The sequence below is a fragment of the Loxodonta africana genome, chromosome 3 (assembly GCF_030014295.1).
Source record: "Loxodonta africana isolate mLoxAfr1 chromosome 3, mLoxAfr1.hap2, whole genome shotgun sequence".
In the NCBI taxonomy this organism is placed as follows: domain Eukaryota; kingdom Metazoa; phylum Chordata; class Mammalia; order Proboscidea; family Elephantidae; genus Loxodonta; species Loxodonta africana.
Window position 1 is genome coordinate 61,936,393 of NC_087344.1, and position 26,912 is coordinate 61,963,304.

The 26,912-nt window shown below is 42.0% G+C and overlaps 1 protein-coding gene and 1 non-coding gene across 3 annotated transcripts in view; both read left to right on the plus strand.

Moving 5' to 3' along the window:
• ARID1A (AT-rich interaction domain 1A) overlaps positions 1-26,912 on the plus strand; it is a 71,815-nt gene that overhangs the window by 12,370 nt on the left and 32,533 nt on the right. For both annotated transcript variants that reach the window (XM_064281540.1, XM_064281541.1), the window contains exons 2-4: positions 15,258-15,470; positions 17,132-17,584; positions 18,634-18,750. In XM_064281540.1, the coding sequence (XP_064137610.1) occupies positions 15,258-15,470; positions 17,132-17,584; positions 18,634-18,750 (783 nt within the window). The remainder of the gene's footprint in view (positions 1-15,257; positions 15,471-17,131; positions 17,585-18,633; positions 18,751-26,912) is intronic.
• Positions 25,908-26,092, plus strand: LOC111752079 (small nucleolar RNA U3). The gene has a single exon (XR_002787097.1). It is a non-coding gene; the product is annotated as a small nucleolar RNA U3 (small nucleolar RNA).

The following is a 26,912-nucleotide window of genomic DNA, read 5'->3' on the forward strand; positions in this document are numbered from 1 at the left end:
TGTAGTGGTTGACTGACAGGGCGATTGTTCGAATCCACCAGCTGCTCTGCAGGAGAAAATGTGACAGTCTGCTTCTATAAAGATTACAGCCTTGGAAACCCTATGGGTCAGCTCTACTCTACCCTGTAGGTTTGCTAGAAGTTGGAAATGACCGAACTGTGGTTGGTTTTCTTTATGGGACTTGGGGGCTCCCTGCCTCCAATTTCCCTCTTTCTTAGTTTTTTCCTAAGGCAGTATGAGGGTAATCTGAATCTGAGGTTCCTGGAATTTGATAAAATTGGGAGAAGTCGTTTTAAGATGGTGACCTATGGTGATGATCTTCATGTATGACCAATCCAGTAAATTTTGCCTGAGAAAGTAATTCCTGAAAATGCCTCTTAAAGGCCAGTGTTGGAACACTAATTAAATACCATGGATGTCTCTTCTGCCTGTCTCTGCTTCCTGCCGACTGACCTGAGAACAGGGCCTTTGGTGATCTGAGGATCTCCATAGGCCATCCTTAATGACACCCCTCTCCTCTCCCGTAGTGGCTAGCTTGAGTTTTGCTGTGAATGTCTTTCCTTGTTCCCTTGTTGTGAAATCCCCGCAAGCGAATCCTCTAAGTAGACTTCTGACAAGTCACCCTCTCTCTGAAGAGGATAAGGCATCTCTGAGTAGTGGACACTTGTGCCAAGACCTGTCCCTAGATGTATGACTTAATGAATAGGGATTGTGTTTGGCACAGAAACGGAAGTTATGGAAATGGTCGAGTAATAAACATCAACACTGCAAAGACCAAGTAGAGACCAACAGTGTTCACTTGGGCTTTATGAAACCCTGATATGGTTTGTGTATCTCTCTGTTGAAAACAAGTATCCTAGTACCAGGGCTCTTTTTCCTCCTTCCTGAAAAGTGAAGCTGTGATCACTGTGACCTGGCTGTGATGAAGGCAGTGGCTTTCAGGAGGTGTATTGATGGTTTGATCTGTGTTTTGATATTTGTTTGTACAGATAAATACTTTAGTAGGGAGTCATATTCATGTGTGTGTGTGTAACTCAATCATCTCTCTGCCTTTTAACTTTTATTTTCTGTTCTTGGTTTTTTTTTTTCCTCTTTCCAGTCTCTCTTTTGGTGTCTTACTCTGTATTATTAAAATGCAAAAGCTCATAGAGACCTCAGTAACTGTACTAGATCAGAGCTGGCAAAAAGTCTTTATAAGGACTGGAGGTACAGTTAATTTATACCACTTTTAAACAGACAGGTTTTCGGTGAAGATTACTAGTATTCACTTCACTTGGAAAGACCTAGTTAACTAGAGGCAGGCAGAAAGTGCTTTTGTCTAATTAATAAACAAGTTCCTAAATGATTGGTACTTTTTCTCTTTTCCCACTTTACTGCCTTTGGTCTGGAGACAGTTTCTTAGCCCTCCTTAATTTGTTTTTGGGGTTCTCTTGGTCCAGGACAAGTTTGTAACATTCTTGTTTTTCTTTCCATTTTGTGATTTGAATCCTTTGCTTTTCCAGTGCAGCTTTGAATTGGTTTCTTTAAAACCCCTATATAAAACCTCAAGTGACCAGTATGTGGTTTCATTATGGTATTTCGGGTTAAAATAAAATGAGGTTGAGATAGCTAGGCTCACCCATCCAGACACATTCACCAGTGGGAAATTCTGTGTGCCCTGAATACGATAACCTCAAAAGAGTATATAAGCTTTGTATGTATGTTAGCTAGATTTTTGCAGTCTAACATGCCAAGTGTCTTAGTTGTCTAATGCTGCTATAACAGAAATACCACAAATGAGTATCTTTAACAAACAGAAATTTATTTTCTCAAGTTTAGGAGGCTAGAAGTCGGAATTCAGGGTGCCAGCTCTAGGAGAAGGCTTTCTCTCTCTGTCGGCTCTGGAGGAAAGTCCTTGTCTCTTCCGAGCTTCTGCTCCTGGGTGATCTACATGTGCCTTTGCATTTGTCTTCACCCATCTCTCCTCTGCTCACTTGTTTAATCTCTTATATCTCAAGAGAGATTGACTCAAAACACACCCTACACTAACCCTGTTCATTAGCATAACAAAGATCCCATTCCCAAATGGGATTATAACCACAGGCATAGAGGTTAGGATTTATAACACTTTTTTTTTAATTTTTATTGTGCTTTAAGCAAAAGTTTACAAATCAAGTCAGTCTCTCATACAAAAATCTATACATACCTTGCTATATACTCCTAATTGCTCTCCACCTAATGAGACAGTACACTCTTTCCCTCCACTCTCTCTTTTCTGGTCCATTCGGCCAGCTTCTGACTCCCTCTGCTCTCCTATCTCTCCTCCATACAGGAGCTGCCCACATAGTCTCATGTGTCTACTTGATCCAAGAAGCTCACTCTTCACCAGTATCATTTTCTATCCCATAGTCCAGTCCAACCCTTATCTGAAGAGTTGGCTTTGGGAATGGTTTCTGTCTTGGGCTAACAGAAGGTCTGGGAACCATGACCTCCGGAGTCCTTCTAGTCTCAGTCAGACCATTAAGTCTGGTCTTTTTATGAGAATTTGGGGTCTGTATCCCACTGCTCTCCTGCTCCCTCAGGGGTTCTCTGTTGTACAACACATATTTATGGGGGACACAATTCAATCCATAACATTAGGTATCCATCCCAATTTGATTATACTGGCTATAGACAGCGAATAAATGAGAGCAGAGTAAGCCTCAGAGAAGACATCTGGTAACTTTGGTTTCATGTATTTGGGTTATAAATCATGAAGCCAGGGTCCCCGTATACATTTGTCTGGACAGCGGTGTGAAGGAGGTTGGTACCTACATACTTTTGGAGCTTTGAAAAGAGCTGAAAAATTTACAGGATGCTATGGTTTCCCATTCAGAGAATTACTGATCTTTAAAAAGCTTGAGAATTTGGAGACACCTATAAGCTTTTTTTTTTTTTTTTTTAATAAGCTTAGGAGCTCTGGTGACGCAGTGGGTAAGAGCTACAACTGCTAACCAAAAGGTCACTAGCCGCTCCTTGGAAACCCCATCTGCTCTGTCCTTTAGTGTTGCCATAAGTTGAAATTGACTTGACAGCAATGGGTTTGGTTTTTGGTTTATAAGCTAAGGAAACATGGCACAGTGGTTAAGAGCTATGGCTGCTAACCAAAAGAATCAGCAGTATGAATCCACCGGCCACTCCTTGGAAACCGGGACAGTCTGACCTGTCCTATAGGGTTGCTCTGAGTTGGAATCGACTTGATTGATGGCAAGGGGTTTTATAAGCTTAAGTGAAAAAGAGGAAGAGATGGATTGATACAGTGGCTGCAGTGATGGGCTAAAGCATAGCAATGTCTGTGAGGATGGCACAGGACCAGGCTGTTTTGTTCTGTTGTACATAGGGTCACTGTGAGTCGGAACTGACTTGAAGGCATCTAACAAGGACATAAGCTTAATGAGATGGGCTATGCCCTGGGCCATTCTTAACTTACTTAATTGTGCCTGTTAGAGTTCAGAGTGGATTTAGGGAGAGCTGGTATTTTGGAGAAGTTGCTCCTAGGAATTAATGAAATAAACACAGTGGTACTACTGCTGGTTCTTGGTGTCTTTATCAAAATACAGTACTTAATTATGTGGAAGCATGATGACACAGGGAATCCCCAACTGCATATAAATCAAGTTCCTACAGCTCAGTGATGTGTCACAGATACCGTTTTTAGTATAGAAGGCAAGACTGCCAGAACCATGCACTTAGAGAAATCTAGGATCTTTTTTATATCTCTGTAAAACCAGCCCAAGTTTGGAGTTGTAGGTAAAATTTTTAAAAAATAAGAGGAAATGAGAGTTTTTTCAAGAGAAAGCAAATGAGGCTAGGAGCAGGTTTTGCCCCCACTCCCTCCCCCCTTATTTTGGAGCTGTTATCTGCAAAGCAGTTTTAAATGGAAGAGGGAAGAGTATTTTAGAAACTAGGTCAGAGGAACTAGGTGAGATTTGGAACAGTGTTGTCTCTACTGAAAAGTTGGAATGTACCCTCCTGTGGGAAGCTCTGTTTGTAAAGTTACGTGTCCCTTCACTCACCATGTATTTCTTAAGTGTATCTTATCACTTAATGATAAATAATGACAAATAATCAGGGCAGAAGATGTCAAAAGTACTGCCCTACTTGGTCGGGGTTGTGGTCCATCCACACAAAGGTCCTTTCCTTAGTAGAAGCACCAAAGAATGGTTTGTGGGAGGAAGTACCTTTTTCTGGTGTCAGCCTGTATCACCTCATGTGGGTAAAACGATCTATATACATGGTTAAGTTTTAAATTTTAGAGCATGTACTAGGATGCAGTATACCAACCTGTCTTCCTTGCATACCTTCAGGATTTTCTAGATTTTGGTCATATTCCCTAGTTCTTAAGGATTTTCAAGATAAGAACTTCTTCCAGCTCACTTAATTGCCCAATCTTGTTGCTGAAATGTCTAAAGTATAAAGTAGTAAAACTTGCCAATATGGGAAGTCTTATGGCAGAATATTTTTTGAAAAACCTGAGTACCTACCATATACCAGTTGCTTAGGTTAATCCCACAAATATTTATTGCTCTTATACAGTGTATCAGGCTCTGTGTTATGAACATAGGATTCATAATTTCTGCCTCCATGGAGTACTTTCTAGTGAGGAAGAAAGATGTAAGCAAATAATCACATAAATAACTACGTAATTAAAATTGTAATAAATGTACTGGAAGAAAAATACCACCTTACTGGTATATTATCTTCAAACTCTTTTTCAAAATAAATTTTGATTTATGAACACTTTAGCTAGTGGGTGGCATTGTGCTATTGGGCTCTTGGTATGAGTACTGGTCAGTTCTGATTTCCTTGCTCTTTATTGCGGCAGTGTCAAGTGTTACAGGAAATTCTTCATCTGAGGTTGGACTTGTAATGGGCTAGAGTCCATTGTTTCTCAGCAAGGCTCTTCTTTGTGTGGTGCCGCATTGCAGGACATTTGGTATCCGGCTCCCCAGGTAATACATGCCAGTAGTATCACATAGTTACTGTGACAACTCAAAAAGATGCTTCCATACATATATTTCCGAACACAGTTCTCGAGGGTTAGTGTTGCCCCAGTTGAAAACTATTGGGCTGGACTGTCAGGGTTCTTGGAAGAGAGCTATTGAATAAGTTCCTCTGAGAAAACAGGTTGGAAGTAGATGGCGTTTGAGAATTGAACCGGCCGACCCTTTTGTATTCTTGTTTTTTAAGTATGTGTTTTGAAACTGCATTCTACCCCATTTTGGTTTTTTCTCCCTATTGAGGATGAAGAGAGGGAAATAAGATCTGTTGTGTGGGTACTTTATGGCTGGCACTGTAATAGGGATTTCACATTTGTATCATTTGAGCCACCTCATGTCCTTGTGAAGCGGTTTTTAATTCCAGTTTTATACATGTTTCTGGTGCCACAGGATGAAGCAACTCGCTCGAAGTTGTATCAAAAGCTATGCTTTTTACCTTTTTTTTTTTTAAGCATGGCCTTAATTTATTTGATTGCCAGTTAACCTCTACCACGTTGGGCTTCTGATCTTCCCTTATGGATCTAGACATTATCCTGGTTTTTAAGCTTTCTGCTATAAATTTGAGGTTTGTGTAGGATGATAATAGCTAACATTTATTGTCTGCTGTGCCAGGTACCATTCGAGGTGCTGGGGGATACTATAGTGAAGTAAACACACATACACCTTGGAGTTTATGTTCTAATCTATGATAGACAATAAACAGCATAAGTAAAAGCATATAGTATGTTAGCGATGTGCTTAAGAGAGGAAAAAAAAAAAATTAAGAGAGAGAACAAGTAAATCAGGGACCAGGTATAGGAATGTGGGGAAGCTTGGCTTTGACTGAGAATGCTGTTCATTTAGGAATCTGAAGTGCATTCCTGGCTTTTCTCTATTAGTCAGGCACCGCCCTATTTAGACCATTGTGTTCGTCTAAGGAAACTGAACGTACTCTTCTGCATCTGAGTTCTAGAATCACTGTGTGCTGGAGATGGGAGGAACCTTGGAGGGAGGCCTTGTAGCCCAAATGCTCCCAAACTGGACACAAGAATCGCCTGAGGAGGTTAAAAATACAGATTCCTGGTTCAGAGTCTGGAGAGCAGGATTGGATTGTGTAGTTGATCAGATTTGAGGTGTAGTTGCCTTGTTGGCTCCCCCAGGGAGTTGTTCACAGAATTGGGATGGGAACCCAGGTGTTCTGCTCTTTCCGTCATGTCCTACTACTGCCCTACTCTTGAGATAAAAAGTTGTAAGGAAGAGAATGTTTAATTTTATCAAATGGCATTTCAGCTCCTACCTTTTTTAATCTGTTTATTCTTCTTCTTGGGTCCTTAGTGTTATTTTTATAACCTGTGGTTCTACCAGTACCTTAAGAATTCTTTTTAAGGAAATTGTTTAGTTTCCTTAAAGGCTTTTGTCACCCTTTGGAAATTGGGAAAAAATCTGTTAGCTAAGTTTGTCTTCGAAAAAAGTGATCTTTATCATTTTGGGAAGAGCATTTTCTCTGTGAAAGGCAGCTAATCAAAGTGCGCTGGATGAGAAGAACTTTGTCATTTGCTAGGGAATATCATTAGTTTAGTGCTCTAGCTGCTTTATTTGAAGGGCTTTATCTGGAACCCAAGAAGAATTGAAGAAATACCAGCCACCTGGTTGTGGTTTTTCTGACATGCTTCTTTTGGGTGGACAGCTGTGAGGTGGTTATTACAGTTGGCTCTCATAATCTGTGTTTGAGTTTTGCTAGATGAGTCAATGACTCTTCCCCTTTTGGTCTCTACCCTTAATGTTTTCTGTGATCTTCTGGTCTGGTAGGATGGAGCATGCATGGTAGCCTAACTGTCTCTGATCCAGGGAGAGAGCAATGCGTTTTGTCTTGCCGTGTAAGACAATGTGGATTAGAAGGCCCTGAGTCTGATGTCTGGTTGCAGCCCCTCCTGAGGGTTTAGTCAGACTTGTGCTTCAGGTGATGTTGTTGAAATTGGCTCTCTCTTGTCTGCAAAGGGGAACATGCCCTGATCTTCTAGAATGGTTTTCATAAACAGAATGGGCTAGATAGAACTTTTTATCAACTCTGAATTTTTAAATTTTATTTAACTTAGAAACTTATGGAAGTTTGAAATAATTTAAAACAAAAAACAAAAACAGTTTCTTTGGGGGTGGTAGTTGGAAACTAGGACTAAAATAAAGGAACTGTTTTCCATCTCTTGGGAAGTAGAAAACTGGAGCGTGATTCCCAGGTTATGAATGATAAGAATCATAGGCTGAGTGGGTTTGACCTCCTGGGTCAGGTGTTGGTATATCTGATGAGAGATTTTTATTTTCCTATCGTGCGTTTAGCTTCAGGAAATCTTTAATGATGTCTGTGGTGAAACCAAATAGAAGTTTAGGATTATCATATTGTCCTGGGTCACATAAATAGTAATGTTTCACCGCTGTTTAAAATGAAGAAAATCTTATTTTAGGAGGCCAGGTATGAGGGTAGACCTAAAACAGGGAGATTTCTGGGCAGTTTCACCTCAGTATGGGATAGGGGTCCTTGAACAGTCTTCAAAGCCAGGAAGCAGTAGAGTGAGAAGGAATGAGGGAGCATTAGATACAGATGTATGTGCAGCTGGGGATGGGGTAGGGGAGTACGTTGGGAATGAATATGTTGGTCAAATCCTGTGTACCAAGGTACTAGGGGTGGTTCTTTTTGTGGACATTCCGCTCTGTCCATCCTAAGATCTGAGTTGAGCCATGTGGAGCTTGCAGAAAACTGAAAGCTCTTTGGTTTGTAGAGGCCTTAACTTTTATATTTGTCCTGAGCTGGAATGCTCCTCAACAGGGGAGGGTCCCATACGGGAACTGGATCAACAGCTGCTGCCTGCCCCTGGAATCACAGGAAGCAGAGGCCGGGTGTCTTTGTATGGGAGCTCTGCAGCCAGACAATAGTTTGTGCTGGCGGGGCCATGTGGTGAGTCACGTGACCCGGGGCTGTTTTCTGCCGGGGTCCTTACCCATCTGTTCTCTCGGCTCTTTCTGGGTTATCAGGCGCCAGTCCAAGTCCTCCCAGGCAGCCAGCTTCATGGCCAGAGATTACGAGCACTAACCTTCCTGGCAGGGGCGGTGTGGCTTCGCATTTATGCAGATTAGCCATGTGTTTCTCACTTCAAGGCGTTCCACAGGAAAAGCCTTTTCCTGTGTTTGGCTCTCAGTGGGCGGTTCCCAGCTTACTGTACTGGGACTCGGCAAGCAGCAGGCATGCACGCGAGGGATCACAGTACACTGGCCCCCCTCTCCCATTCCACCTCCAGTGCTACGTCACCACAACACAACCACTCGCGCTCTCATACTGTTGGTGTCATTCATTCGGTGCCAAGATTGCTTTAAAAAATTCCCTTGGCCCCAGTTCAAACAGGAGTACAGCTGGGATGTGTTAGATTTTAGGCAGTCTGCCCTCAATTTGAGATGAGTTATAAATAGCAGTGCTGACTTCCTTAACTACCGCTCTCTGAGGTAAAATGCAGGTTAATTACTGTGGGAATCAATTAGGGGGTTCTTTCGGTTAAAGAGCCAGGGATGGTTTTTTTAATTGTTATTATTAAAAGTCATACAACAAATCTGGCCAGGAATAAATTGAAAGCACAGGATGTAAGAAATAATATTTAGATGTCCAGAATTAGGGTTTATGGCTATAAGTTTATACAAACCTCATCTAGTTGGCATTTAGGGTGACAGAACAAGTGGTGGTCAAGACTCTCCTTTCTCATGGGCACCTTTTCTGCAGCCCCAGCCCACACCTCTCTTATTCTTGTTAATCCTTCACACTGTTGAGTACAAAATCTGGTTCCTTAGGGTTGCTGACTGGTCACTTCCTTTTAGCATCTTTGAATTGGGACTAAAGCCTGGAACTTTCTTCGGTTGGGCTTTCGTTTAAGAAGATTATGAAGTTTCTCTTTTCTTGGTGCAGTTGGAGCGTGGTGTGGTGCATTTTAGCAAATGGCAGCTCTCTCTTCTTGGAAGTTTGAGTTATTGGCCCCATCTTCTCTGGCCTCTTCACTATCAGTCATGGTCAAAAGTTGGAGAGTTTGTAGCTGTGCTTAACCTGTGAGTTTCAGAAAGCTGGTTACTTTTTGGTTATATCACATTTAGTCCAGCTCCACATTTAAGTTCAGTCTGTAGCCCCTGAGGGTCCTTATGGTTTTCCTTAGTGCAGTAAGTTGTAAGGGGGATTCTATTAGCTAGCCGATCTAGAGGGACTTGAAATTCCATTTGCTTGGAGCAGGGGAACTCTCTGTGCAAGTGGTTAGTCTGAAAGCTGTTTGTTCTGAAGGTATTCAGAAGGACAAGCCTGCTGAGCATCCTTGCCTTTGATGCCCCTAAACTTCACCTTTTGATGCATTTCATTTGGCAGGCAGTTAATATCACGGCCAGTGGTCTGGAAGGAGATACGTGGTGGATAGAGATGGAGTTTTCTTATGGCTCTTCCCCCCTTTTTCATTTTTATTTTTTATGAATGCAGGAGGGTATATGGCAGGCCCCGCCCATCCCTAATCAAGGGGGCAGCATTTTCCTCTCAATTATGTGTCTCTGTGGCAGAGCCTTTGCTTTTGAAGCGTAATCACAGTAATCTACTCCTGTGGTTTCCCATTGAAAGGATTTCCTCTCTGTCTTTTTTCCCATAGTTAAGAATCTCTGGTTTAGTGTTTTCCATCCCTTGCCTCTTCCTTGGTGCCTGCAGACTGCTGATACTGGCTTTTCTGTTTTGCATATAGTAGGGATTTTTCTGGTCTGAAATTGCTACTTTGCAATAAAACCGATTAGTGACGATTTAAAGCCCTTTCTCTGTTATGAGAAGTTGGAAGATGGCATTTCATCTCTAACTGCAAATCACAAATCTTTCATAATGGTCTTAAGTGTCAGAAGTGTGAGTTAGACCCTTGCCTGCCTCCCCTTCTGATATGAGCATGATATGACATGAGCCCAGAGTAATCTGGTTGTTTGAACTGAATGTATTTTAGTTTGCTATGAGTTGGAATTGACACCAATGGGGTTTATATTTTCATTTGCTAAGTTGTATATTCTGTTGATTATAATCCTTTGGTGAGGCAAGGGGATCAGAAATCTAATGACCAGAAAAGAGAAATGTCTGGATTTTATCTCTAGAATAATGATTTCTTTGAACTATGTTTATTTTTTTGTCTGCAAAGATTTCCAAAAGTTGAGATGGAAGATTCCTTTAACCCTTTGTTAACTAGTGTCCTTGTAAGTAGCTGTCCTCAGTTGGGGGTGCACGAGGAATGCAGGCCCCCTGGTGTCTCTGACTTGCCTTTGGTTTTTAAGTAGTCTGTTTGGGAATGGTTATGCAATTTTGAAAGGAGCCCTGATAGTGCAGTGGTTAAGGGTGCTGCTACCTGAAAGGTTGGCAGTTTGTACCCACCAGCCGCTTCTCCAGAGAAAATACCTGGCAGTCTGCTTCCCTAAAGATTACAGCCTAGGAAACCTTATGGGGCAGTTCTACTCTGTCCTATAGGGTTGCTATGAGTTGAAATAGACTCAACAGCATACAATGACAACATGCAGTTTTGAAGTCCTCTCTGATATAGGATGGAACATAAGGTTATTTTGAGAGCGTGCTTGTTCTCCCTCTGCTGTTTACTCTAACCCTTCCATCTTCTCTCAGTTCAGTCCAAGTTTTTTCTTCTCTCAGAGTTATTACCTGTCTTGTGGATTTTGGTGTGCCCCCACCCAAGTGACTGAATGACTTGAACTGGCCTGTCTCCCTGTAACCTCCCCTGCCCTTTTCTGTATCAGGGCAGCCTGGCATTTGAACAGTTACTGAGCCCCAGCATCACACTTGAGTATTTGGGGTAACTTTAAAGATAAATATCTCTGACTGAAAAAAAAAAAAATTTTTTTTTTTTTTTTAAATTTTATCCAGAACTTAGTCTTGAGAGCAGGGCTTGAACTGGTTTGTTTCTGTCCTAACCCTGCTAATAATTTGCATTTCTAACAAGTTCCCAGGTGATGCTGATGCTGCTGGTTAGGGACCAACCCTGAGACCCACCAGTAGAGCAGCAGGCCTCAAAATTTATTATACATAAGAATTACCTGGGGGTCTTGTTAAACATTAGCTTCCGATTCAGTATATCTAGGTTGGAAATACAAATTCTCAGCAGGGGTTTGAACTGGCTTGAAGCCCTGCTTGAAAGATACAATCAGCTGGAATAATTAACCATAATTAAGTGCTAAACCTTATGATTTTGACTAAATTTATAACAGGGCACTGGAAATGTGAGTGATCAGAGTATGCTGTAGAATTGGGAAATGGCTTCATGTTGAAGGGTTGGGTTTCTGTTAGTAGAAAACCATTTTGGACAGGATGACAGAGCAGGGTACCAATGCATATGGTTGGGCATGTCGGGAACCCTGGAGTGGGACTGAAAAATGTATAAAACTGGGGACCATATTGTGGAGGGCTTTGAGAACTAGGCAGAAACACTATTTGTCGTTATTGATAACAGCTACTATTTACTGAGCCTCTAAATACCAGACACTGGCTAAGTGTGTTATGTGCATTTTAGATGAAGAATTGATGCGTTCAAGGTCAGACAGTGAGGGAGTTAGAATTTGAACCCAAGTCTATCAAATTACTACACTCTTTGCTCTTTCTATGTGATATTGTACAGGATGTAGTAGGTAGGAAGTTTGGATCTGTTGTTGAGCAGGGAGTGATAAGAGTGATTTGGGATAGTTGCTGTAGAACTGCACAGTCCGCTATGGTAGCCACTAGCCACATGTGGTTATGTAAAAATTTAACTTCAGTTCCTCAGTTGCACTAGCCATATTTTAAGTACTTAGCCACATATCACAGAAAATTTTACTAGACAGTGCTTTTCTAGAGCGCTGGTTCTCAGCTAGTAGTATACATCAGAATTATCCAAGGATCTTAAGGGGATGGGGCAAAGTCCTTCCACACCTACTAAACTGGAGTTTCTAGGCAGGGGCTGAGGAATTTGTGAAGCTTCACAGAAAATTCCGATCTGCTCTAGAAGCTCCATAGTAACCATGGCAATGACTGCCCCTCATGCTTGAGGGGAGACCTCCACTGACAGACACCCAGAGCAGGCCGGTTGGTCTCTCTGTTCATCAAATGCAGTCTCTTTATCTGGTGACCACATACATAGCAGTTGCAGTGTGGGATACGATGAGGACTATGGTGTAAGATACATGGCGTGACGTGGCCACGTAAGCCCCTATCTCTTCATAGGTGGAAATGATATTTTGGATCTGTTGCGAGGTGTATCTGAGAAAGACTACGTGGTATTTATTACTAGTCCAGTTAGAGGTGAGAATGGCGAGATTTCATCTCAGGTATTTTCGACATGTTATCAGGAGGTACCATTTCCTAGAGAAAAGACATCATGCTTGGTAGAGGGTCAGCAAAAAGGAGGAAGACCCTCAATGAGATGGATTGACAGTCACTGCTACAATGGGCTTAAACATAGCAATGATTGTGAGGATGGCGCAGGACAGGGCAGTGTTTTGTTAATTTTATTTTTGTTGTTGTTGAGAATATACACAGCAAAGCATATACCAATTCAGTCGTTTCTACATGTACCATTTAGCGACACTGATTACATTCTTTGAGTTGTGCAGCCCTTCTCACCCTTCTTTTCTGAGTTGTCCCTTCCCTATTAACATAAATTCAGTGCCCCCTAAGGTTCCTGTCTAATCTTTAAGGTCAATTGTTGTTAAATTTGAGCTTTGTAAATAGTTCCAAAAGAATCCATGTAGCTCCAAAATTATGATTGAGAATACTGTTGAAGCTCTGATACAGAGGCAGGGCTTGGGCAAGAATTGTTTAGTTTTATAAGGGAAAGATTAGTCCAAAGGACTAATGGACCACATCTACCACGGCTTCCATCTGACTGAGTCCAGAACTACGAGGTGGTGCCCAGCTACCACCACTGACTGCTCTGACAGGGATCATAGTAGAGGATCCCAGACAGAGCTGGAGAAAAAGATAGAACAAAATTCTAACTCAAAAAGAAAGACCATACTTGCTGGCCTGACAGAGACTAGAGAAATCCTGAGAGTATGGCCCCCAGACACCCTTGCAGCTTAGTAACAAGGTCACCCCTGAGGTTCAGCCTTCAGCCAAAGATTGAGCAGACCCATGAAACAAAACAAGACTAAAGGGGCACAGCAGCCCTGGGGCAGGGACTGGAAGGTAGGAGGGAACGGGGAAGCTGGTAATAGGGGACCCAGGGTTGAGAGGAGAGAGTGTTGACATGTCGTGGGGTTGTTAACCGATGTCATGGAACAATGTGTGTACTAACTGTTTGATAAGAAACTAGTTCTGTTAACCTTTTTCTAAAATACAATAAAAAGAATAGTTTGTTGGAAACAGCACTTTAATAACATTGACATGTAATAGTGATTTGGGATATAGTTTATTAGGATTCGGTATAGTTTAGAAACTTAGGAGGATACTCACATCATCGCTATTACCTTTTTACCTGAGATTTTAGCTGTAGCCTAAGAGTGTTTCTGCTTTTTTCTTTTGATATCTAGAACAGTCTCCGTAGCTTATTGGCTTACCCATTTTCCTCCATGATGGCTCCGCTTCCTCTATTATAAAAGACTTAGATAGTATTCTGCCAAAAAAAAAAAAAAAGGCGTGAACAGAGACTCAGTTGTTTGAATGCCTCCTCCTCTCACTTATTTTGGAATTTTTTTTTAAAGATCTTACACATCTTAAATTATTGAATAATTTATTATAGAATAACATCCAGAAGGGACTCTATAATCTAGACCAGTGGTTCTTAAAGTGTGGTCCCTGGACCATCAGCATCACCTGGGACCTGTTAGAAATGCAATCCTAGGCCTCCCCTGAATCTACTGAGCCAGAAACTCTGGCGGTGGATCCCCACAGTCTGTGTTTTAACAAGCCTTCCAGGTGATTCTTATGTATGCTAACGTTTGAGAACCACTGAACTCCCTCACTAGAGAGTTACCGATGTTGAGGCCCACAGTATTAATCCCCCTCGCTATGAGTTGGAATCGACTCGACGGCATCGAGTTTGGTTTGGTTTTGGTTTTGTTTTCCCCCCTCCCTTTAAGTAAGATTTAATTTTCAAGTTTTCTGTCAGACCCAGTCCTATGCTCCAACTTAGGTGTGTCTATTTAAGGTGCTTTAAGAGACTTCCCCATTCCCAATAGATGTAGATGACTATCTCTGGCAGGGGAGGTATGTATTGCTCTTTGCTATCAGCTCCAATAGGACAACCAAACGCAGTGCGTTGAGTCAAGTAGAACTGCTCCATAGGGTTTCCAAGGCAATTAATCTTATGGAAGCAGACCACCACGTCTTTCTCCTGTGGAGTAGCTGGTGGGTTCAAACCACTGACCTTTTGGCTAGCAGCTGAGCACTTTAACCACTCCTCTACCAGGGCACCTCCAGTAGGGCAAAAGCATGCCAAAAAGTGAGTGAGGTAGTTGACCCTGTTGCCCCTCAGAGTTGGAATGAAAGCTATGTTTGTAGCCAGATAACTGAATTTGAACTTTGAGCTTTCATTACCGGTGCTGCGGTGTACCTCTCTATCTTCTTGTTCTTTAAGAAACAAAAGTTCTATCCTCCTTAAATCCTCAAACTCTTGAATATTAGAGATGAACTTTTTAGTTGAGATGCACAAAGCTCTAAATTGCAAGTTACAGCTCCCTCAACAACTGTAACTTAGCCACATTGCTCACTTGGAAGGAAGACAGAATTTAACTGCTTATGCCATAGTGCAAACAGGCTGCAGATGTACAAAGAAAATTTTCCACTATTGGAGGAATAGAAACATGTGGACACTGGGGTATTTGAATTCCCAGCCACAGTATTGAAGCATCATTTTTGGTGTTGGTGAGCAAGGTAATAGTGTATAGCAGCACCATCCTCTTCCAACTGAAGGGCCTTTGTTTGGACTTTCTACACCATGGAGTTCGTACTGTGTTAATTGCCTACACTTGTCCTGTCCCTTGGATCTCATGCACTAGTGCACACTTACACAGTACTTTGTGGCTTACAAGATGCTTTCACAAACAGGTGGTATTTTCAGTTTACATATGACAAAATCAGAGTTCTCAAGGAGGTTTAAGCGGCTTGCTCAATGACTACTGAATGTATACCATTACTTCTTCAAAGTAGCTCCAAAAGTATGTATGCTTTTGTTGTGAGTTCATATGACCAGAGGCATCACAATGCTTCAGGTTAATGAAATGTTCTTTATTTTGTAGCCATCCAGTCCAATGGATCAGATGGGCAAGATGAGACCTCAGCCATATGGTGGGACTAATCCATACTCACAACAACAGGGACCTCCAACAGGACCGCAGCAAGGACATGGGTACCCAGGGCAGCCATATGGGTCCCAGACCCCACAGCGGTACCCGATGACCATGCAGGGCCGGGCGCAGAGTACCATGGGCAGCCTCTCTTATGCACAACAGGTAGATGGTGACTCTGATTACCTTAACTCTTGTTGCTATCCAGGATCTGGTCTATGAGCCATAGAATCAGAACATGTCCTTACCTCCCAAGCCTCTTGACAGGCACACAGTCCAGTTGGCTTAGTTACAGCATGCTACTATCAAGGCCAAGATTGTGGGCACTATCCCATATGTGTTTCAAGGAAGACTGCTCCCTGGCCACAGGCTGTACATATTTGTCTTTTCCTCTTGACCTGTTTGTACCCACTGGGTGGTGATCCCTGCAGGAAGTGGAATGAAAGTTCTGTCCTCCATATATCCTCACACCCTTGAATACTAAAGGTGATGAAATTTCAGTTGACATGCACAAAACTCTAAATTCCACTGTCTGTCCATTGATACTACCAAGAAAACCACTAATACCATGTGCCCTGGGGATAGACGAACCGCTTTATGTTTCTCAAGGCCTTTGACATATTAGCTGACTGGTTCAAAATGAATGTTTAGAAGGAGACACTGACAGTGGAAGAAAAAGGGAAGGTTGAACAGTAAAAATGCTATTATAAATATTAAGATTTCTTCTCATCTCCTTTTGTCTAGCCATCCATATCTTTTTAACCTATTTTTTGTATGTGTGGTAAATATATATGTAACAAAACATTTGACATTTCAATATTCTTCACTTGTACAGTTCAGTGACATTATGTTCATCACTTTGTTTAGCCACCACCCTTACTCATTTCTAAATTATACCATCACCCTTAGCAGAAGCTTAGTGTCCCCTAAGCATTGAGTCCTCCTTTCCGCCTCCCCGCCACTCACTCTGGTAGTCACTAATAAGCTTTGGTGTGACTGACTTATTTCACCTCAGCAGAGTGTTTTTAAGGTTTATCCATGTTGTAGCATGTATCAGGACTTCACATACTGTTATATCTTTATTGTCATTTTTTGTTTTGACAGCATTTTGTATCATTAATGTTTAAGCCATACTGAAAATGGTGAAGGACAGAATATAAAACCTGACTCTAAAACAAAGTGTGCTCTTAAAGAAAATGAAATACACTGTCTTTTTCCCCCCCCCCCCAATTAAAAAATGAAGAAGGGATGTAGTGGATGTTCATTTTTTCCCCCTAATTACCAATTGTATCCCCAGCGCCTAGAATAGTGCCTGCTGCAAAGTAAGCAAGTGGGCCCTCAGATATTTTTTGAATGAAGACTGAATTAAAGAGACAACCAAGGTAACTTAGTGATTTACATGCTGTCTTGATTACTAAACCTTGGATTTTCGGTTGACTGAGCCAGGCTGCTACTGACTCTTCATTGTGGTTAGGATACAGATTCCTAGTGCTTGCGAAAACAGCCTAGGCCATGATAAAAAGAGTCGGCTCATTGGTAAAACAGCTACACTTGAACTTTTATAAACTGCCCACATATTAAATAATGTAAATTTTCACTGGTTGAATGCAGTCCACTTGTAAATAAACCAACTAGTAACCCAGCTTGGCTGTCCTTCTGGCTCAGCTTAGACAGGGATGGTAGGAAAACCCTGGACCCTCTTTAAGTGTGAGGCATGGCTTGTCTGCTCTCATTACTCATCCTCAGGGCATAGCTTCTGATGAGAATACCTTAGCTTTCTTCATCCTAGAGAGCCGGTGCTAAAAGTATCCTTTCTTTTCCTACAGATTCCTCCTTATGGACAACAAGGCCCCAGCGGGTATGGTCAGCAGGGCCAGACTCCATATTATAACCAGCAAAGTCCTCACCCCCAGCAGCAGCAGCCATCCTACTCCCAGCAGCCACCATCCCAGACCCCTCATGCCCAACCTTCATATCAGCAGCCACCGCAGTCTCAGCCACCACAGCTGTCGTCTTCTCAGCCTCCATACTCCCAACAGCCATCCCAGCCTCCACATCAGCAGTCCCCAACTCCATACCCTTCCCAGCAGTCCACAACACAGCAGCACCCCCAGAGCCAGCCCCCCTACTCCCAGCCACAGGCACAGTCTCCCTACCAGCAGCAGCAACCTCAGCAGCCAGCCTCCTCGACACTCTCCCAGCAGGCTGCGTACCCTCAGCCCCAGTCTCAGCAGTCGCAACAAACTGCCTATTCCCAGCAGCGCTTCCCTCCACCACAGGTAAGATGCCCCTACTTCTTGCCTTTCCCCACTAGTGACCGCAGACAGCTTGGAGGTTGGTGTCATAAGAACTTTGCCATGCAAATTGGTTCTCTAATGTGCACTTAAAAACCAATTAAACTCTGGGTAAACATGCTAACTGGATGAATTGAACTAATAAAGGCATAACCTTCTTAACTGCATAAAGACCTGTAGCTCTCCCTACTTATGAAGAAATAGGACAATGGGAAGTTGCATAGACAGATAAGAAAGACAGCGGGACTGGGTTTTTTTTTTTTAACCAACATATCAGAACTTGAGCATCCAAGTGAGTGTGGTCTTTTTCAAATCAGTCACTGGCAGGTTGTACATTCCAATTGCCATTCCATAAAGTGTTTTGGACCCTTTCATTTGAATTCCAATTGGAATCAGGGACCACATCACATTTTTTAGACTATTCTCTGTAGTGGCACATCTTTTTCTTTTTTGAGGGTGGATTTGATTTGGGGAAATAGCTAAAATTCATTTGGACCCATGTCTGGTGAACAAGATAGGTGATGAAGCCTAAAAATAGCAATTTAGCTTTATTCTTTAAAGAGCAAAAAGAGGAGAAATGACTGAGTGATGACAGGTCCACTAAAGATTTTGTGCATTGGTGGCGTTATTGAAATAAGTATCTTATCCCAAGGTGACAATCTTTGAAGGAAGCAGTACTCATTTTGATACAGAAGTTCTGGTGTGGATTGTTCTAAATTAATTGGTTTTATTCCTTGATAGGAAAACCTTATAGTTACCCAGACTTTGGCCTTTAACTCCAAGGAATAGCTCTCTGTGTGGCAATAGATGAGTGGCCATGCCATCAGAAAGAGTCTTGAATTCACCATTGACATTTTTGTCTTAAGAGCCACAGGATGGAGTTTTCTTCCTTCAGACACTACTGTTCATATTCGAGCAGTGTCTAACACCCAGCTTTTCCTGTGTGAGAGAGTCCTATAGCCCATTCACCATGAAGTAAGCTTGCCTGGTTTATCAATGCTAGGCCATCACAGCTTTTGTTTTTCTTGTTTTAGGAGTTATCTCAAGATTCATTTGGGTCTCAGGCATCCTCAGCCCCCTCAATGACCTCCAGTAAGGGAGGGCAAGAAGATATAAACTTGAGCCTTCAGTCAAGACCCTCGAGCTTACCTGTGAGTATTCCTGTAGCCCTCTAAAAGGTGATGGGAACAGAGAGAAAACCAGTTTCTGGTTGGGTGTTGTGGTAGTATTGAGCTAATTGAACAATGAGCTGTTCCTTAAATCCAGGTTGAAAATTCTGTAAAGGAAGAAAGGGTATATTTTCTAGCCTCTTCATTCATAGGGTGACCCTTGTAGAATGTCCGTTCTGGCTACCTGCCCAGGGAATAGATTTGATCTCTGTTTAGAGTTTATTTTTTTGATCTTGGGCTCTTAGGCGTGGATCCAAGTAAAGATCAGAAAAGACGAGAATGTAGGAAGCACTAGTCTGCTCTCCATCTAAGTTGAGAGAATTCTGTTTCTTGACCATACTCTTGAAGGCTTAATTTTTAGGTTTTTGACTTCATGTTTAGCTAGGAGGTAGGATCTGGGGTGCATTCAGCATGCATTGTCACACTGAGAATGGGTGGAGTAAAAGTGGTTTTTCTGGTTGGTGTTTTATGTGAATAGGTGCTTTTGTCTAGTATAGCACTTGGTGCCCAGGTGCTTGATTAGTGTTTATGGCATGGTCTGACCATATCCTGAGACAAGTAGCATAGTCAGGTGATTAAGAGCTTGGACTCTAGAACCAGAATCCTGAGTCTGCATCCTAACTCTGCTACTAACTCTGTAACCTTGGGCAAGTCACTTAACCTCTCTAAGAGAGTACCCATCTCATGGAGTAGTTATTAACATTAAATAGGTTACTATAGAGAGAGTTGACACATTGTAGGATCTCCATAAATATCAGCTATTATCATCACCTTCTCAGAGGGCATAGTGGTAGTGCTTGATACCTAAAAGACAGTTAACACCAACTATTTAAATGTACGCTGGTTCCAGGAACATTTATCCTTAGTTTTAGCTCTGCTACTACCTGTGGGCAAGTCACTCAGCCTCTGAAAGTTAATCTGCTAAGAATAGGGATAAAATAGGAGCCTTGAAATGTAGTAAGACAGTAGATAGCAAACTCTCCATTACAAATCCTGCTTCAGTTAGGAGATGGAAATTCAGCCACACATGCCCAGGTAAGAGTCTTGAAATTTTGGCTGTACTCGAATTTGAAGCCTGCCTTTTTAGTTATTCTGACTTGGGAGAAAATGGTATCTGAATCTTTAAGGAGCAGGCAGAAGGTAGGAACTCTGTCTCCATCTTGAACCCCCCTGTGGCTTCCCTTGAAGGTCTCTGAGATATAATAACCTTTAGTAGCGAAAGGTCTACCGGGTCTCTCAGCATGTGACGTTCAGGCTTCCCAAGCCAGGATGAATAGTCACTGTCAAATGGGACTACTGAGACTGTGTTGACTTGACTTTCTCAACTGAGGATTTGAAGGGGAGAGAGTGTCTGAATAAAGCAATCACTCTTTTTTCCCTTCTCATTAATGTGTGTTGCAGTCTTTTTCTGCATCCTGAACTTCACTGGAATGTGCTTTTTTAACCTGATTCAGTCAGAAATGCGTAACCACTCCCTCGTCATCTATGGTCTGTGACTAAATATGGGTGAGGTGCTACTGTGGCAAGAACCCAAATCAGTGGACTTTTGCCATGCTGTAAATTGCTCCCCTTCAAAAAGTTTCTGCTTGCTCCTGGTGACCTTTCAATAAAGTTGTATTTGGTGTTTTTCAGCCCTGAGAAGGCTTGTATACAAATACCCTGCATGTGTTCTAAGGGCTGAGGGTTGAAAGGCTTGTACTATTGAATCTAAGAGCTTCTGATTCGACCTACTGAAGTGAAAGTGTTGGCAGCCTCTTAGGCCCACAGGAGGGTTGTTCCTGGGAAGCTTATCACAAAGAGCAATCCCAAGTTCAGGTTTCTGCTATAGATTCATCCAAATGCATCATTTGCTCTGTGGTAGAAACTCCATGTGAGAGGTGAGCTGGCTGGGTTATTGGCATCTTGTTGGCTGAATAGCTTTTTATGCCTCTGCTGCTTACACCAAGAAACAAAAAGTAGTTATTCTTTGAAATTTTGCTTTGATGCCAGATTTTCCTAGCCAGGCTGGAAACAGTCACATCTGAAGAAATGAAAAGTCAAGTTATAAAGGATCCCTAGGTTTGCCAGGGCATTCCTTCACTCAGCACAGGTTTATGGAGCACCTGTTTGTATTTAGCACCAGCGCAAATGCTGGGCTGACTAGAGGGGTAGCCCCTTCAGTTTTCTACATCACCCGCTTCACTCATTTGCCTTACCTGTTTGGCCCTAGAGGCCTTATGATTGTGACCCTTGATTTAAAGACTAAGTATGGTTTCTGATCCTGGTTATTTAAAAAAAATTAGATTTTGAGGAGTTTTACTCACTTATCAATGCTATGGGGTCACCACGTGTTGGAATCAAATTGACAGCAACTTCTTTTTTTAAATGCCAAGTCATTTATCTGCTATTATCTTGATCATGCTATCCCTCTATTTAAAAGCTTCTCAATTATTTTTTCTTTAATCTTAGGATAAAATCCAAAATCCTTAATATTATCTAGGTATTGGAAACACAGATTGCTGGTTTCTGATTCAGCAGATCTGGAGTGAAGCCTGAGAATTTGCACTTCTAACAAGTTTCTTGATGATGCTGATGCTGCTAGACCAGGCATGGCCCTTTGATAATCTTTACTCCAGCTTCATCCCTTTTTGGTCTTGGCTTTCAGTTTCCCTGAGACCCCATGCTCTTTCTGCTTCTAGACCTTCGTACGTACACGCTTTCTCCCCTCACTTCTGTTCATCCTTCAGGTCTTTCCTCGGAAAAATCCTTCTTAATAAAGCTTCAAGACTCATCTTAAGTAAATTCTGTGATACCTTCACTGACTACAGGCAGTTTTTATTTTACTTAAAACAAAACTGCAATACTTAAGACATATAAAAAAGTTGTATGAGTACCCATCTTTAGAAACCAAACTTTGCTGACACCAGTAAAAGCATTTTATGAGGTCTTCTAGGATCATTCCGCCCTTCTTGTATCCAGAGAAGCATTATCCTCTATTTGAGATTTCTTTGCTCCGTCTTGCCAGAGCCTCTGCTTCTGTTTACTTGGGTCTCTTCCACTACCAGGGGAGTGTTGTCCACTGGGCCCCAATACCTATCACGTTATGCCCCAGACCAGTGGTTCTTGACCTTGGCTGCACGTTAGAATTACCTGAAGAGAGAATGGTCTTTGGGAATCAATACTTGGGATTCACAGTGTTCTCATTTGTTTGGTGTCACGTGGGCTTGGGCATTGGTATTGTCAGTAGCTGTTCTGGGTGATTTTAATTTACAGCCCAGGTAGCCATCCACTACTCCAGACTGCCAGGTTCCTTACCACTTGTCAGGACACTGAGAGCAGAATTGCTCTGTCTTGTTCATTGCCATCTGAGAGCAGAATTGCTCTGTATTGTTCTTTACCATCTGAGAGCAGAATTGCTGTCTTCTTCGTTGCCATCATTTACGAGTTGCTATAGAATTGATGCCAACTTATGACAACCTCATGTGTGTTAGAGTAAAACTGTTCCACAGGGTTTTCAGTGACTGATTTTTTTTTTTTTGATTGCCAGGCCTTTCGTCTCAGTTACCTCTAGGTGGATTTGAACTGCCGACCTTTTGGTTAGCAGCCAAGCACCACCCAGTGCCTGGCATATAGTGGAGCTCTAACTTGTTGAACAAATGATCCTGTACAGTGTCCAATACATTGCTCATTCAGGAAGTATATGTCTGGCAGGGGACAGCTTGACCGTATTACCAGATTGTTTTTTCCACTTCCAGACTGCTATGGGAAGACTCAAATCCTATTTTAGAGGATGAATTATTTGTGTTTTCTAGCAGTAGCCTCTATCTTATAAAATAGCTATCACTTTGCCTTATGTTAAGAAGGTTCTTGTAAGGGGTAAGGGAATGAATCGCTAGGTGTTTCATTAAAATCTTTCATTTTCCTCATTTTAGGGCAAGATCTTTAAAGAACTCTTGTTTGAAGAAGTGTTATCTGACTTTGGATTATAGTCATTTTTGAGAGTGCCTTGGAGTTTTATCTTTAAAAGTTTCTATTTAAGTGATTCCTCCAAGTGTAGGTGGTTTCCCCAGAGCAGTGCTTCCAAAATATTTCTTACTGAAGCTTATTTATAAATGTACATTTTGGTCTTGAAAGTATAGCTGGGATAGCATTTCTAACAGTGATGGAAAATGAATATAAGATTGAAAGCCCTAATCTGGAGAAGTTAGCTGGACTCATTTGCACACCTTAGCATGCATTAAGGATCTACTGGAGATTAATGAAAACACAGATTACTGAGCCCTGGCCCCAGAGATTCTGATTCAGTATGTCTGGGGTAGGGCCCAAAATTACATTTCTAACAACCTCTCGGTTTGCAGACCACACTTGGAAAAGCACTGAACTAGATAGTCCTTTGAAAAGGAAACGGGGGAAAAAAATTACTAGACTAGGAAGCCACAGTGGTGACTTGAATGATAGCGGTGATTGATGCTATTGTTTGACTCTTGATGATCTGAAAGTAAGGCTGTGGGATGAAAGTGGTGGAAAGAGGTACAGTTTACTCCTGGGTTCGGGCAGCCTTACACTGCCCATCCCACCTTGGGACTTCACCTCTGCTCTGTGGTGCTCATCACTGGGGCCCTTCTATCAGCAGGGCCACACCTAGTTGATCACCAAATCCTAGTCTACCTCAGAAATGTCTTTTGAATCTGGTTTCCCCTTTTTTTAGGCCCCTGACATCTCTTACTTGGTGTCATGCCACAGACTCCTGACTGCTCTGTTTCTTTTCCTTCCAAGTCCTCATCGTAATCCCCAGAGTGATTATCTAAAAAAAAATAAATCTGGCCAAGTTACATTACTGCTTTAAAACCCCTGGCTACCTGTCGCCTGTAAGTGTAAGTCCCCGTGTGATCTGGAGGATACAGATTTTTTTAAAATGTGGGTAAGTTCCCTGTCCCTGGAATAGAACCTGGCACCCCTTTTGCTGTGGTGTTATATGAAAGGCATATAAGCATTGGACAAGCGCGTTGGGCTTCAGTTATTTTCTTTGTTTTATTGTGGTAAAAATACAAGAAAACATTTGCCAATTCAACATGTGAACATTTTTTCCATGTACAGCTTGGTGACATTGATTATATTCATCATGTTGTACAGCTGTGACTGCTTCAGTGACTTTTGAAATCATTTGAACTCATAATCCATGATTCTGAATGTGACATGGTCGCTACTCTCTTGGATCCTCCTCTGTTTCATCAGTAAAATAACCAGTTGCTATTGAGTCAGTTCCAACTAATGGCGACCCCACGTGTATCAGAGTTAGAACTGTGTTCCATAGGGTTTTCAGTGGCTGATTTTTTGGAAGTACATCACCAGGTCTTTCTTCCGAGGTACCTGTGGGTAGACTGAAACCTTCAACCTTTCAGTTAGCAGTGGAGTGTGTAAATCATTTGCACCACCTAGAGACTCCATTAGTAAAATAAAACCCAAAACCAAACCTGTGGCCGTCAAGTCGATTCCAACTCTTAGTGACCCTATAGGACAGAGTAAAACTGCCCCATAGTGTTTCCAGGTAGCGGCTGGTGGATTCGAACTGCCAATCTTTTGATTAGCAGTCGACCTCTTTACCAGTGCACCACCAGGGCTCCACTGGTAAAATCGATACACATAAAACAGAAAAATGTATGCCCAAGTATTATGACCGCTGTCAGAGTTTGGCGGAGTCAGTGATCTGTTTATGTTTAATAATTGAAGGAAGGCATGGTAGAAGTTCAGTATGAACTAGATGTGGGTGTATTTGGGTGATTAGAAAGGAAAAGTCCAGCCTGAGCAGAGGTTGATGAAGATAGGGTGAAGGATAGATGATATTTGCTGACTGGTCAGGGTCAAGCTTCTTGAAGTGGGGAGTGATAGAAGGGGAAGCTAGATTGATTGGGTTGTAACCCCACTGGCCTAACAATGGATCCGATATTACGGTCCTGCAGATACGTAATTAGGGCAATAACATGAAAAAGCTAAGCTTTGCAACAATATTCCGTTGATGTGTAATATGGTTTTAAAAGGAGGAAGTCTGGAAGCAAGGGGACAAGTTAAGCTGTTGAAATAATCCTGGCAAGAAGTGTGGAGGCCTACCCCTTTGTATCTCACTTTCATAACCACCTGGTTCCAGATGTGAGACGTGCAGGAAAGAATCTATAGAACAGAGAATAAGCAGATTCTATTGGGTGGAAGAATGAATGATATTGGGTGTAAGGAAAAAAAAAGAGAGATTCTATCGACAGAAAAAGAAAAGTTAATAGGGAAAATTCATTTTTGAGGAGAAGTTAAGTCCCATTTTTATTTTGTGGAATACAGTTCAGTGAGCTGATCATAAAATAATGCCTAGTTACTAGTTGGAGATAGCAGATTAAAACTTGGGTAGGGCTGAATCTGGGTAGAGTTTGAAAATTTGAGTCCCTGGGTGGTGCAGATGGTTAAGTGCTGACTACTAGCTGAAAAGTTGGCAGTTTGAACCCACCCGAGGCACCCCAGAAGACAGCCCTGGCAATCTGCTTCCAAAAGGTCACAGTCTTGAAAACTCAGTGGAGCAGTTCTATTCTGCACACATGGGGTTGCCGTGAGTCAGAATCAACTCCACAACACTAACAACAGCAATAGTTAATTAAACCTTAGAGTGAAGGAGGCCTTGTAGACCATAGAGAATGAGAAGAGGAGCCACATGGAGTCCTGGACAGTGTCTGCAGTTATCAGGTAGAAGCAGCCAACAAAGAGCTGGAGAGATCAGAGGAGGACCAAGATTGTCAAATTTCTGGAAGCCAAAGGAGGAGAGAAGATGGTCCCCATCAAATTTATATTCAAGGATAACTGGCAGTTGGGTTTGTCATGAAGCGGATCATTGGTACCCTCTTTAGAGGAGTGAGGAGGAGAGAGCCTGATTTCTGAGAGCTTGAGGAAAGGAAAAGAACAGGGAAAGGTGTAAAGACTGTGGGTAAAGAGCACCCTTGAAAGGCACTGAAAAGAACAAGAGGTGAGCTCAGTCAGCCCAAATTCCTCAGCTTCATCGCAAGACCGACATTTGTATAAGGCAGATAGAAGAGGGAAGGGTAAAGATCCTGGAACATATTCCTCAGAAAATGTGCATTTTTTAACACCAATGTGAGGATCATTCAGGCCCATTAAGACTTAAGACTATACTTTTAGAGATTACTGCGGTAGTGTGTTCCTAGAGAAATGTTTCTGAACATGTAGGGCATTGGAAACCCAGATGACGAGCTGTAGTGCTCTCTCCCGAACCTGAGGCTGGCTTGTGGTATTGCCTGGCAACAACTACTGCTTTTCAATAACTGGGAGAAAGGACAGGCCGAGTGGTTTCTTTCTTCATTAGTGCTGGTTACTAAAGTCACTGTCTCTTCATCTTTTATATATATTTTTTAACCTTGTAACAGGTTTAAAGTTTTTACTTTAGATTTTGTATTTTGTTTACTTCCCATTTTTGAAATAATGTCCTATAGGCACCTTTACTGTTAAAAATAAACATTTTAAACATATGAAAAAAAAAGATTCTGGCTGAGTATTAAAAAGAAAGACTAAATCCATTGCCGTCGAGTCAATTCCAACTCATAGCAACCCTACAGGACAGGACAGAACTTCCCCATAGAGTTTCCAAGGAGCACCTGGTGGACTATTAAGAGGACAGAAGCAGGTACATCTTTCTGGAACAGTGAGAGAAAGGAAGCGAGGTTCACTTATATGCTTGGCTGCTGTTAAAGATTGAGACCATGCTAATTTCCTCTTGTTAGGTAGGAGTGGAGGTTATTGATGCTGGGATTGAGATGGAGAACAGGATTAGGATGTTTAATGTCTGTTAAATTATCCATAGATACTCTTTTATCACTTGCATTTCCGAGCCATTCTTTCTAAATGTAGAGGAGATTGCCTTTAGGTTTCACTTTACGTAGTGTATGGCAGCACTCATGTTTTACTTCTGCCGTATTCTCAGACTCTAAGAGCTTGGGTTACAGTGGTCTGGAAAGGGGAAATGTGAAGGAGTTATGTTGTTCATTTAGAATCTGAATATTAGAAGGCAGAAGAAAGGCTAGGCAAGGAGCTACATACAGCCAACAGCAATTGTCCTGAATTTGAATGTATTGAGCGCCTACCCCAGTTTGACATGTGAAGAAACTAACGGT